Genomic DNA, 13556 nt, shown 5'->3' with positions numbered 1-13556 from the left:
CTGAGTTTTCTTGACATCGTTTGTGAGTTTGCTTTTGCAAACATCTTCCAGATGGAGGGTGACAAAAATTGTGATGAAATCTCTTGGCTTTTTAAACCAAAGAAGGCCCATTGTCACTTCGGGGAGGTTTGGAAAGTTCAAAATGAGGAATGATTCCCTTTAGTAAGATTTTAACAACTTGCTCTGTTACTTCTGTTGGTAGAATAGTTGAGAAAATGGAGACACACAGTTGAAAATATATGTACCCTTTTCAGGCAGGCATCTGAGTAAAATCTAACTCCCAGTTTTCTCTTGGGACCACCTCTCTGCTTTGAGCTATGTAGGATAAGGTGGCTTCTTGATCCCATACCCTGGATTAGGACAAATGCAGAGAAGACAGGTCCTTCCAGCCTCTCTGACTGTGAATGTCTGTCCTTTCCCCCTAAGGGAGTGGCTAGAGAAGCTAACACCTCTCTTTCCAGAAGTCATGGGTCACGGAGCACTTTCACAGTTTTTCCCTGGTCTTCTTGGGGCACCAGAATATCACGTTCCCCTGGAGCCATTTTCAGTCTCTATCCTCTGCTTCTGCATAGCATGGGCATCTAAACATGGAGGAAACGTTACTGCGTCTCTGTACCCTCCTCAAACGCTGACGGTTTGGCAGTCAGTTTCCCTGTGTAATGAGGGAGTCTGTCATCCTGGTGTCACTTATTATGTGCTGTTGCTACCTGTGACACAGTCTCTAAAAGCGATAAAACTACAAGGCCATATTTAATAGAATTCTCCCCCAGTAAAATCTTCTTTGTACATGTGGTGGTACACGTGGGAGGTTGAGGCAAGAGCAGCAGGAACTCACTGCCTACGTTGGATGTATAGCGTATCTGAGACCAGTCTGAAATACATGACCCTTTCTGAAAATAAATAAACAAAATAATAAAGCCTTCTCTCCATATAGAAATAGATTAAGAACTAAAAAACACATTTAAAGTCATATTTATCTATTAAAATTTTTAAATTGTGTGTATGGGTGTTTTGCCTGCCTATGTGCACCATATATATGCCTGATACCTGCCGAGGCCAGAAGCAGGCGTCAGATCCCCTGAAACATAGTCCCAAGCCACCACGAGGGTGCTGGGAATTAAACCTGGGTCCTTTGGAAGATCAATGGGGATCCTTAACCATTGATCCATCTTCCCAACCCCTATTCATTCATTCATTCATTCATTCATTCATTCATTCATTTGTAGGGTGTGTGTGTGTGTGTGTGTGTGTGTGTGTGTGTGTTTGTGCACGTGCAACTGTGACTGAAGTCATTAGCAAACGCCTTTAAGCACTGAGCCATCTCTCCAGCTTCAGTTGAGTGTTTGGAACTGAAATGTTGGAAGAACTTTAGCTTGTCCCCTGAGGGCCACATCCTGTCTTTCTGGTGGCTTCACTGGAGTAAAAGTGTCTGTCAGTAAGTCAGTCTACAGCTGCACTTCTCCTCCCTCACCTCTCCCCCCAGTTGTGCTCCAGGATTTTTACTCAAGGTTGGCTTTGTTTGTCTTGACACGGAGCCTGGCTATCTCGCCCTGCTGCTCTGGATCCAACTATGCACACGGGCTCCAAACAGCTCTTCAAACAGGCTTGAATACACAGTGCCGGAATACACTCAAATGACTTCCCCTCAGCTGCACTGACGTTTTCGTTTGTTTCTGAAAGCGGAAAGGACGCTGCTCAGCATCTGGCAAACTAGTTTAGTCTAGTTTAGTTTAGTCTAGTTTAGTTTAGTCTAGTTTAGTTTAGTCTAGTTTAGTTTAGTCTAGTTTAATTTAGTCTAGTCTAGTCTAGTTTAGTTTAGTTTAGTCTAGTTTAGTTTGGCTTAGTCTAGTCTAGTTTAGTTTAGTTTAGTTTAGTCTAGTTTAGTCCAGTTTAGTTTGGCTTAGTCTAGTCTAGTCTAGTTTATTTCAGTCTAGTAGATGTACACTCACAGGTATCCTTGGAGGTTAGAAGATACCAGCCCTGGAGCGAGACTTACAGGAGGTTGTGAACCCTATGTGGGTGCTGGGAAATGAACTTACATCCTCTGTAAAAACAGGGAGCACTCTGAACTGCTGAGCCATGTGTCTAGCCCAGTGGTCCCGTGTTTCACAAGGCTTCTCTCTCCCCACCCACTCCTGCCTCTGCCCCTGGGGCCAAACCCATTTTCCTTGAGTTACAGTCTGTCCTGCACTTTCTGCCTCTGGTTGGGAAAGCTGAACCGTCTGTGGGGCTGCGCAGGGTTCTACTTCTCCTAGAAAGATCACAACCTTGATATCAGAGCCTCATTTTGTAGGGCTATAGATCACATTCTCTATATCCGGAAGTAAATGTCTGTGTTAAAGCTACAGACCAGTTCCTCAGCTAATGTGTGCAGATGGAGGTTACCTCTAGACCCTCCAGCCAACATTGCCCAAGCGTGTGGATGGCGTCCACAGGATCAGAGATAGTCCCTGCACACACACAGGCGATTATGATTTAGCGTACAATGGAGTAAGGAAAACACCCTTCAATACAGAAGACCAAGCATTTTTATGTGGAATTTAAGTTAAAATTATATGGAGATTTGGGATTATTTGCTAAAAAGAAATCATTGCTTCATTCGGGGTCTTTAGGTTTGGGCTAGTTAATTCTCTACTAGGTTTAAGACTGGGGAGTGTGTGGGCTATAGAGAGTGGCTAGGTATCAAAGGGCATCTGTGGAGCCACCCAACACTAGTTTGGGGAACCGAACTCTGGTCCTCCAGACAAGCAGCAAGCTCCTTTAACCACTGAATCATCTCTCCGGCCCCAAGAATTAACTTTAAATTGGGCTGTAGAGAAAACAGATTTGGTAAAGTGCAGAGCTAGAAACAGAAATGTCTGCATAAAGCATTATATTAGGAAGGTCTCCACTTCCAGGCTTTCCTTAAGTTAAGGTGAGTCTCTCTGTATGCATTTCCACCATGTAAATAAGAGCAGTCGGGCCTGGTTGGTGTCCCGTGCTGCGTTAGAGTGAGTTACTTTGCGTGTAACATCTCACCTTGTGATTTCCACCGTGAAAATGTGAGCAGCTCACACTGCGACTAATGCTGCTTGGCTGAGCCTTCCTGCTGTTTTCTGAAAGATGTTCTCTGTGCCAACCTTGCAATGGGGCCCTGATAGCTTTCTATTCTCCAAGTCCTGGCCTTCCTCCAACTGCTCTGGTTGCTTAGGATCCCCGCTAAGGGCAGCCTTCTCTCCAGTATCCTAGCTTCCCGGAGCAATAGCATCCATCCACCTTTTAGAAGCTTTTTATCTGCCTGGGGCTTTTCTAAGAGGCCAGGATTTTATTTGTCTGGGGAAATGTATTATTCCTTGGAGACTGGCTCTTTTTTTTTTCTTTCCTTTTTTTTTTTTTTTTTTTTTTTTTTTTTTTTTTTTTTGGCCTGTGATTGTTTCCCTTGAACCATTTTTGGACTCTATTTTATTCCTGTTGTTGAAAGCTCCAAAAGTCAATCTTTCCCTGCATATTTGTCGCTCTGTCTGCCTGTCTGTCTGTGCATGTTTGTGTGCATGTTTGTGTGTGCTTGTGTGCGTGCGTGAGTGTGTGTGTGTGTGTGTGTGTGTGTGTGTGTGTGTGGTGTGTGGTCAGAAGACAACTTTCTGAATAGGTCTGAAACTCAGATCCTTAGGACTACACAGCAAAATGCTTTTAGCTGCAGGACCATCATTATCTCTCAGGCTTCTCAGAGCTGAGCTAGAAGTGTCTGCGTTCTGCTGTCTGCTGTTGAAGCATCTCCTTGATGTTTGGAGTAGATCAGCCGATAAGATATGTAGCAACATTTGGTCTTTATGATGGGCGTGGTAGCACACACCTTTAATCTCAGCAGTAGGCAGAGGCAGGTAGATCTCTGTGAGTTCCAGGCCAGCCTGGTCTATGCCGTGAGGACAAGGGGAGATATGAAAGTGAGGCTGTAAACTGGCGAGATGGCTCAGAGGATGAAGGCACCCGATGCCAAGCCTGCCAAGCCAAATTCAGTCCCAGAACCCGTATGTTCAGAAGGTGAGAACGAATCGACCTCTGACCTCCACAAGCACACCACGGCATGGGCATGCATGTGGGCAGGTATGTGCACTCGTATACACATACATGCTAAATAAAGTGTCACGTCTTTTCAAGTGGTGGAGAGGAAAGACGAGGGGATGGAGTTGCTGGGGTGGGGGTGGAATCGGAGGTCCTGCAGCTCCTGAATTGAAAGCATTGCCCAAAGTTGAGGTTATTCAATGGGTCCCTGAAACAGTGCAACCCTATAAACCTCTTTGTTCCTTCTTATGATCTCCACAGGCACCAGGATCTCCAAGGCACTGGTGATGAGGCAAGTCCATGGCACACATAGAGAAATGCAGACAAAACACTCATATGCACAAAATAAAATAGCTGGGCTGGTGGCACGTGCCTTCCAACCCCAGCACTTGGGAAGTAGAGGCAGAGGCAGAGACTGATGTACCTCTTGAGCTCCAGGCCAGCCTGATCTATATAGCGAGTTCCAGGCTAATCAGAGTTACACAGTGCGTTGTAGGCATAAATTGTTTCCAGCCTACTTTAGTAAGTGTTCAACCTCCCCTCTAGCCCGCCACCCACCAGAAGTTGGGGGGAGTTATTAGGACACGGGGGAAGTAGGCTTGTTTAGAAATAGTTCTTTGGGGTTGGGGATTTAGCTCAGTGGTAGAGCGCTTGCCTAGCAAGCGCAAGGCCCTGGGTTCAGTCCCCAGCTCCGAAAAAAAGAAAAGAAAAAAAAAAAAAAAGAAATAGTTCTTTGGGGGTGAGTCCAATCTTTGTTGTCAGGATATCAGCAGTTCAGTCCAGTAGCAAACACCAAATACAAATCAGCAGCTACGGTCCAGTCCTCTCAGCAGTCACAAAACACCGAACATGAACCAGTAAGAGCAGTTCAATCCTGAAGAAACTGCAAGGCTCACCAATCAACCCAAGGTTGAAGAAGCAGCGAAGAAGCCACAGGAACCACATGAGAAGTTCGTCTGCGAGTTTCTCTCAATGGTGCTACCACAAGCAGAGCTCAGCAAAACACAATGTAAGGCGAAACAATAGGTGTGTGTCCTCAGTGAAGAATAGTGAGGTGGAGTAAAGCAAACCAGCGCTCCAGCTCCCACTGTCAGTGGGGCCATATTTATATTCCTTCATCATGTGTCCTTTCAATGTTTGCTAGAGCAAAACATTCTTTCACCTGTATCTGCTTCAAAAAAACATTTTATGTGTCTGCTTTAGCAAAATATCCTTTTACCTGTGTGCCTCAGAAAAACATCTCCACTTCGGTGAGTCAGTCTCTCTCTCTCTCTCTCTCTCTCTCTCTCTCTCTCTCTCTCTGCCTGTCTCTCTCTCTGTCTGTCTTTCTCTGTGTGTGTATGTGTGTCTCTGTCTCTCTCTCTGTCTCTCTCTTAATTAATAAGATATCAATTTGAGGCCCAATCTCTACACTTTTTTTTTTGAGCCAATCCACATTGCAGAAAAAGACTGGTTTCCTTTTGGGCTATCTGTTGTTTGAAGTGGACCTGATTGCTTGAGATGCAGTCTAAAAGAAAATTCTCTGGGATTGAAGCCCGGTCACCCATTGCTCTGTTTTATTTCTGTCTGTGTTCACCTGTGCTTCTAAAACAAAAAGGGAAAGAAGAAAGGAAAAACTCAAACCCAGGACACCCAGCACCTTTGAGTCACCTCCCCTTTTCCTCTCTGCTCATCCTCCACTCCAGACATCATTGTGGCCAGACTTACGGGCCGAGCCTGGTCCCAGGCAGCCTGTCAAGCTAGGCTCAACCACACATCCTCAACTAAGTAATGAGAGCTATAGAGATGGCTCAGCAGTAAAAGCACTGATAGCTCTTACAGAGGAACCAGGTTCAATTCCCAGCACCCACAGAGCAACTCACAACCATACATAACTAAGGGTCTGAACCCTCTTCTGACAGCCATACATAATATAAGTCCAGTTCTAAAGGATCCAACACCCTCTTCTGACCCCCTCAAGCCTCTGGCCCTCACATCATGCATATTCATACATGCAGAGAAAACATTTGCACAGAAATAGGCAAACTAAGAATTAATATATAAGTAAACCAGACTTTTACATAAATTAATATAAAGCGAATCACAATACTGAACGTTCATGAAAGGATATTTACTCAAGGTGAATACACTGAACAGAGGAATAAAGAGACAGCAACATGCCCAGTTCATCTTCTGGTTGCTAATGTGAAATTTAGGTTTAAATAAAAGGCAAGAGATGTGCATAACTCAGCAGTCCTGGCCAGGGTGTGTCCCTCCCTTTGTCATTGTCACTGTTGCCTGTGTTCCACTCTCTCGGGTAGTTGTGTGAAGTCTCTTCACGGAGACAAGCTCTTCCCTAAGCTGGCGCTAGGCTTCAGCCTTTGTAATTAGTTTTCCCTCTCCTGGCACAAGCTTCCTGGGGGAAGTTCTAATCCCTGGGGCTGTGGTTGCAATGCAGTATCAGTGGTTTTGATAACCACTGTACAAGCTCTCTTTAAGGTGTCTTCCTTCCTGCCAGGAGAGCCACAGCATGGCCTGGACTTTCTCCTCTGCTATGCAAAGGGCTTGGGAGTCCCTGAGGCTCTGATGTCTAATTTTCTTCTAGGTGTCTGTGGGGACCTCTAAGTAAATCGTAAATCATTTTAGAAGACAGTCCCAGGACGGGCATGGCGGTGCAGACTTTTAACCTCAGCAGTCGAGAGGCAGCGGCAGGTGGATCTTTAGTGAGTTCCCGGACACCCGAGACTTTGTTGACAGACCCTGTTTCAAAAAAAAAAAAAATTACTACATATAGGAAACAGCTGAGCCCTATGTCTTCCATGAAAGAGAAGAAATATGGCGTCTGCATTTGTCCATTCTGGCTTTGGGCTCTGTTGTTTATAAGACGGGAATGAGACACCTTTGGAGGTTTTCTTATTATTATTTCAAGCCATGTTGCAGATTTCTTATTAATATCAAAGAGTTGGCTATCCAAATGTGTTTTAGATTCCCAAAAATGCGGTGAAATGGGGTCAGTTCCTTTGGGGTACGTAAGACTTAGCTCACCTTGGGCTGGGGAGACAGCTCGGTGAGTACAGTGCTTGCCATACAAGCCTGGTGGCCTGAGTTCAGATCCCTGAGTCCACATGGAAAAGCTGGGGACAGTGGGACCCAGTTGCTATCTCCGTGCTCCTGCAGAGAGGTGGGAGGGAAAGACAGCCACTGCCCCTGCTCCTATGCTGCTCTAGCCCGGAAGCCCATGGGCCTGCTGGTCTGCAGAAAGTAGAAGACAGATCCTGTCCCAAAGAAGGTAGAAGGGGAGGGCTGATACATGATGTTAACCTCCTACCTCCATACAAGCTCTGTGGTAAGCATGTGCCCTCATACACACACACACACACACACACACACACACACACACAGAGAGAGAGAGAGAGAGAGAGAGAGAGATGCACACATGTGTCATATACATGCACTTACAGAAAAATAAACAAATGTTCTAAGAGTTGGTTGACCTCAACAAGAGCCTTGAGTGGCTCTCGGACTCTACTGAAGACATAGGCGGGCCATTTGTCACATCCACGCCGTCTGTGACACCCGCAATTGTTCCATCTGAAGCAGGCAGGGGCTAGGTGGGAAAATCCTTCTAGTGAATGCTATTTCACACACATTAGGTGGTCTCTGGAAACAAGAAAATCAGAATAAAATGGCCAAGTAATCATCAGCCACGGAAAACTCACCAACATACTCAAAACCCCGAAATTAAAAACTAAAAATAAAAGAGAAATCACTGGTGGTGAGCTAACTCAGCTTTGCAAAAAATTCAGGTCTAGCCGCGTCGATAGGAAGCGAAGTTGGAGTTTCTTAAGCAAAGATTTCATAGCCACAGAGCAGAACACAGGCCTGTAGAAAAGTACGGGTGTGGATGTTGGGTGGCTTCATTCGCAATCCTAGGCTCAGGCAACACTTCATTTCATCAAACCCTATAAGTGAGGCGAGATAGGAAGACAGAGAGTTAAGGGGACCCAGTCAACCTCTTTAAACTTGTTGATTTTACTTCTGGTAGAGTGCGAGCTGGACCCCCATCAAGGGGTCTGAGTTTGCACCAAAAGGACGGGTGCTTCTCTTAGGCAGACTCTGGTCTCCATGGCAATTCAAGAGGGGAGGGAGAGAGACTCAGTGAAGTGGAGGTTTATGCCACTTTCCTATGCCTCCCAGTCCCTCCTCCACCTTACCCCGTCCCTCCTCCACCTTACCAAAACCCAGAGAGTATTTCTTCACACCTTCAAATAAAAATGCTCTACACAGCATAGCAGCCGAATTCCTAACCCTGACATCCCACGCCTGCCCTCAGGGGCTGCCAGCTGCCACCAGCTGCTGTTGAGGCACCTCCTGCTGGCTTCCCCTGCATACCACCATCATCCCACCCCTTCTCTTTAGACTCACACACTCACCACCCAGGTTTGAAGCTTCTATATGGGCCTGTGTTCACCCAGACACCTGCCTTTTCTCTTGTCACATCAGTCTAGTGTCTTCCCAGTAGCTATCTGAGCAGAGAGGCCTCCCAGCTCCACAACCCGGGTTCCCTGCTTCCCTAACTCCCTCCACACTCTCACCCACCTTTATTTCACTGCTTCATAGCTTTGACATATTTTACACTAACATCAATGTGTCCAATGCCAGTAGCTGGAAAAGAAGGTCTCTGAGCTAGGCTGTTGGCTCTCTTGTACCTCTCTGGCAAATGGGGTCTCCAACATAGTCATCACCATAGGTTGAATTTGTTTCTTTACCAAGGGGACAGAGGCAAAGGAGAAACGTCAGTTACCCTGCACTAGCAGAAAGCTTTGGAAGGGGTTGGAAGGAGGTTGGGCGCTCCTGACTCTGCATAGGAGGAGTAAGGACAATAGACTGAAAATGTGACAAGTTAGGCACACTTCTATCCCAAGGGTTCTGGCTACGTCATGTAAGAAATACAAGCGCATCCTCCCAGGGCTGGGTACCAGACTGTATGTACGATGTGCCCCTAATAACAAAAGGAGGGAGCTCTATGACACTGGGAGGAAGGAGGCTGGGGAGGGGGGAGAGGAGAGATGTAGGAGTAAGGAAGTGAGGGCTCAAAAGGGGTATGACCAGGGAAAGGGAAAGAACATAAACAAAGAACCTTAGAGTAGGAAACTCGGGGAAACATCAAGACATAAGCAGAACTGGGAAAGAGACAGCACAATGGACATGAAGCCATGGTGGTGGTGCTGGTGATTCTCTTGAACTTGGAGAAAAGGAGAGGAGGAGAGGTGAAACCGTGGCGGCTGTCTGGTCCTATTCCTGGCATCTATCATCACCAGGGGCCCTGCCCTGCTTCCGGCTTCTCAGGGCAGGACTCCCTAGCTATCTGCGATGAGCTTTCAGTCCCAGATGGTGAGCCTGCAAGGAGAGGGTGGATGTTCTGACTTCCTGACTGCAGGTCATTAAGGACAGACACTGCTTACTCCAGCCCCTCCCTAGGCTCCATCCTCTCTACCAGGAAGGCCTGATGACTCAAGGATCACAGGGCTCGGCTAACAGGGTCTAAGTACTAGCACTTAAGGGTCAGTTCTAGGGACTTTTGATCAAGAGGAAATCAGTCTTGAGAGGGAAGGATCTAAAGAGAAATCTACAGCATTGCTTCTTGGGTGTTTCAGGCCTAAAGAGAGGAAGCTCACTCTGGTGGTCTATAACCTGGAGGTCCTGAGGTCCAAGTCCCGAACAATTCATGGAGAAGGACTTGTATAAACTGTCCCTCTGCTTCCCACGTGCCCATTGGACTGCCCACCTATAGCCCCAGGTTCCCTTTCTCAGAGAAAAAAAGACTTGAGAAGGGTCTGGACTGAGGATGGATAGATGTAGGGGTGAAAGACAGACAGCCCAGGCACAGCAAAGGGTTAATCACAGCAGACTTGTGATATAGGTGTTTACTATGTAATTTTTTAAACTTTTTAACTGAATTCTTCATAATATAATATCAACGAATAGAGAAAAATTATCAGGCCAATATTTGGCACTGCTCAGAGTAGAAAGTGATTTTGTGTTCTGGGAGACGTACCACACATGAGTGGAGAGAGTAACAGTTACGTGGGGTCAGTTCTTGGGACTATCCTAGGGCAAGGACTGATTCTGGGGGAAGAATACCCACAGATCTCCAGGCCTCTCGGACTGCACTCTCATTTGCTTGTTTGGGTTTTCAGACAGGGTCTCATCTATAGCCCAGATTGGCCTTGAACTCATGATCCTCTGCCTTGCCCCACACACCCCTCAAATGTTGGTATTACAGACATGAGCCACCATGTCTGTCTGGATTAATTACACTCTTTAAATATTAACTGCTTTCCCCACCCTTCAGATGGTTTAGCAAATTGTCTCTTCCCAAATCTGGCACTTTGTCTAGAGTGGACCCCACCTTGCCACCTGTAACCCTTGTGGAAAAGGCAGGATAAGATGTTCCAGACCTGCTTGATACCTGACCCTAAAAGTTGGTCATGTTTGCTCAGCAGGTGAGGTTCACACGATAAAGAACAGTGGGAGGGCTTGGACAAGGTATAAAAGCTCTGGAAATTTCTAGAAGATTTGCATCTGCAACTACTAGGGGAAAGGTGAGTTGGGAGATATTCAAATATGAGATAGAAACGACAGTGCCTGGAGTGGGCTATTTTGGAGTGCAAAGATGTCTGGTTTTGGCTAAGGGATGCTTGTGGGGGACAGCTATGGACCATTCGGCTGGCAGAGACAGGGTTATGACACACAGTCAAGTTACCTGGGATCAGATGTTTTGAGCTCACACATGTCCCCCCATTAGCTTCTCTAAGCTCCACCAGTCCTGCTCAGACCCTGTCATTGATACAGTGTTTTCTGTCATCTCCTTTGCTCCCGAGGAGACATAGAAGTTCCCCTAAAATCTTCTTTGCCTTAAGAGTAGAATGATGCTAGAGAGACTTAACTGTGCCTCAGATACCTCATAGACCAGCTGGCTTCAGGTAGGTTTTGCTCAGATTCTTGGTTCATCAACTCACCTGCCTCAGGACTCTAGAGATGGCCTTTATTTCCTCTTCAGAGAGCTCTCTTGTGCCTTGTGCCAGGATGGAGGAAGGCTTGACTCGGCTTAACAGAGACAGAAAGTTAGGGTTATCTTTGGGATTTGGAGAGATGAGCAGTTACAGTCACATCAAGGAATGAGCCTTCTTTTTCTTCTCCTCCCCTCTGCAGCCTCAGGATGTTGGCCATTGCCCTCTTAGTCCTTCTCTGTGCCTCGGCGTCTGCTAATTCCAGTAAGTGAAGTGCCATAGGGAGATCATGGGAAGGCAGCCAGTGTACTGCCACTGTGCAGGGTTGTCAGACACTGGAGTGGTTGGTGGGAGGAAGGAGGGGAGTGGGGAAGCTGTGCCCCCAGAGCATCCGTCCCTCCAGGCCTTTCTTTCCCCTCTAGTTCAGTCCAGGTCCTCCTCTTACAGTGGAGAGTATGGCGGTAAAGGAGGAAAGCGATTCTCTCACTCTGGCAACCAGCTGGACGGCCCCATCACTGCCATCCGGATCCGTGTCAACAGATACTACATAATAGGGTAAGAGTCTCCGTGTTTCTGTGCTTTGGGGTCTGTCCAGGACCTTGCTAAGTTGGAAAGTTCTCATTGACCTGGGATTCCCACCTGTGCACATGACCTTGGAAAGTCGTAAGGGCAAACTCCCAGGAGCCTCACACCACTTGGGTTGGATTTCACCTTATTTCCAATATTTCTGTCAGGCATCCTTTATCTCTGCTTGCTGTCTGTCCTGGAATAGTCCTATCCCACTCTGGAAACTTCCATCACACAAAGAGCCAGGTGTATTTCTTTCTGGTCCATTTTCTGAACCATGAGACAGTTGCTGACTTGTCTCTTCCCTGTCTGGCCTGGGCAGACTTCCAGTGCCAGTGTGTATTGTGGGCAAACTCAGACTTTTGTTGTCTAAGCGACTGAGAAACTGACTTTCGTTCCACAAGCCCTATTTGCCATTCAAACGAGAGTTTGGGATTCTCTGCATGCTCTCGCAGGGCTCATGCAGCCTTTATAGCATATGGAATCTGTCAGTTTGAGATCTCAGTATATAGACTAGGAAGTCTTGATTTTATTTTTTTAAAGATTTGTTATATTTACATGAATACACTGTAGCTGCCTTCAGACACACCAGAAGAGGGCATCGGATCTCATTACAGATGGTTGTGAGCCACCATGTGGGTGCTGGGAATTGAACTCAGGACCTCTGGAAGAGCAGTCAGTGCTCTTAACCTCTGAGAAAATTTTTTAGATTTATGTTTTATGTTTGTGTGCTTGTGTGGGTGCTCAAGGGCCTCATTGTGCATGTGGGGGCCGGAGGACAACTTCTGGGAGTAGGGTTCTCTCCCTCCAGTTGTGGGTTGCAGGGGTTGGACTCAGGTTGTCAGGCTTGGCAGGAAAGCATCTCTACCAGAGGAGCCATCTCAGCAGCCCAGTCTTGTGATAACCATGTCCAATGTGTTCCTTCTTTTCTCACCCCTGCCTCCAGTCTCCAGGTGCGCTACGGCACAGTGTGGAGTGACTATGTGGGTGGCAACCAGGGAGACCTGGAGGAGATCTTTCTGCACCCCGGGGAATCTGTGATCCAGGTGTCTGGCAAGTACAAATCTTATGTGAAGCAGCTGATCTTCGTGACAGACAAAGGCCGCTACCTGCCTTTTGGAAAAGACTCAGGCACAAGTTTCAACGCTGTTCCCTTGCACCCCAACACTGTCCTCCGTTTCATTAGTGGCCGATCTGGCTCTGCCATAGATGCTATCAGCCTGCACTGGGATACCTACCCTAGCCACTGCAACACTTGTTGAAACCCACCATCCTCTGCTGTGGTGGGTATGAGAACTCCCTTATCAACAAGCCCCAGGCAAACATGCAAATAGCTTAATAAAAGGATATGGTTAAAGATGGTGTCTTTCTACATCCTAATTCTAGTAGAAATGTGTGAATCTTATTTCTGACTTTTTTTTTTTTTTTCGGAGCTGGGGACCAAACCCAGGGCCTTGCGGTTGCTAGGTAAGCGCTCTACCACTGAGCCAAATCCCCAACCCCATTTCTGGCTTTTTAAAATATTAAATAAAAATAATGTTTTTGAGACAGGGTCTCCCTCCATGGCCCTGGCTGTTCTGAAATTCACTGTGTACACCAGGCTGGACTCACAGAAATTGACTTGTCTCTGCCTCGGCCTCCATAGTGCTGGGATTAGAGGGGTGTGTCACCACGCCTGGCTAAATAACTGAAGAAATGGGAGGACGAGGGAGAGAAGCGCTAGGGGCTTTCTTTTTCCTTTTCTCTTTCGTGTGTGTGTGTGTGTGTGTGTGTGTGTGTGTGTGTGTGTGTGTGTGTGTGTTTTGAGAGAAGACTTCTCTGGGTAGGCCTGGTTGTCCTGGAATTCACTCTTAAGACCAGGCTGGCCTCAAACTCAGAGATCCACCTGCTTCTGCCTTTCAAGCCATCACTGCCTGGTGGGGCTTTTCTTTATCCGTTATCAAAAAGAGACAGGAG

General features: G+C 46.8%; 1 protein-coding gene across 1 annotated transcript; it reads left to right on the top strand.

Annotated features, from left to right (window-relative positions):
• Positions 1-10601: 10601 nt before the first annotated feature.
• On the top strand, positions 10602-12959 carry Zg16 (zymogen granule protein 16). Its single transcript, NM_134409.2, has 4 exons — positions 10602-10625; positions 11236-11297; positions 11456-11588; positions 12547-12959. Exons 2-4 carry the CDS (start codon positions 11243-11245, stop codon positions 12860-12862), a joined length of 504 nt encoding a protein of 167 aa, NP_599236.2. The 5' UTR covers positions 10602-10625; positions 11236-11242; the 3' UTR covers positions 12863-12959.
• Positions 12960-13556: the final 597 nt, after the last annotated feature.

This window comes from Rattus norvegicus, chromosome 1, assembly GCF_036323735.1.
Source record: "Rattus norvegicus strain BN/NHsdMcwi chromosome 1, GRCr8, whole genome shotgun sequence".
Lineage (NCBI taxonomy): Eukaryota > Metazoa > Chordata > Mammalia > Rodentia > Muridae > Rattus > Rattus norvegicus.
Note: the sequence above shows the minus strand (reverse complement) of the source record. Positions and strands in the feature narration are given on the sequence as shown.

Excerpts from the sequence above, each read along its gene's own strand:
- Zg16 (NM_134409.2), top strand. The coding sequence starts at position 11,243 with ATGTTGGCCATTGCCCTCTTAGTCCTTCTCTGTGCCTCGGCGTCTGCT. Across the intron at positions 11,298-11,455 it reads CTCGGCGTCTGCTAATTCCA|TTCAGTCCAGGTCCTCCTCT; the intron begins GTAAGTGAAGTG and ends TTTCCCCTCTAG. Across the intron at positions 11,589-12,546 it reads AACAGATACTACATAATAGG|TCTCCAGGTGCGCTACGGCA; the intron begins GTAAGAGTCTCC and ends CCCTGCCTCCAG.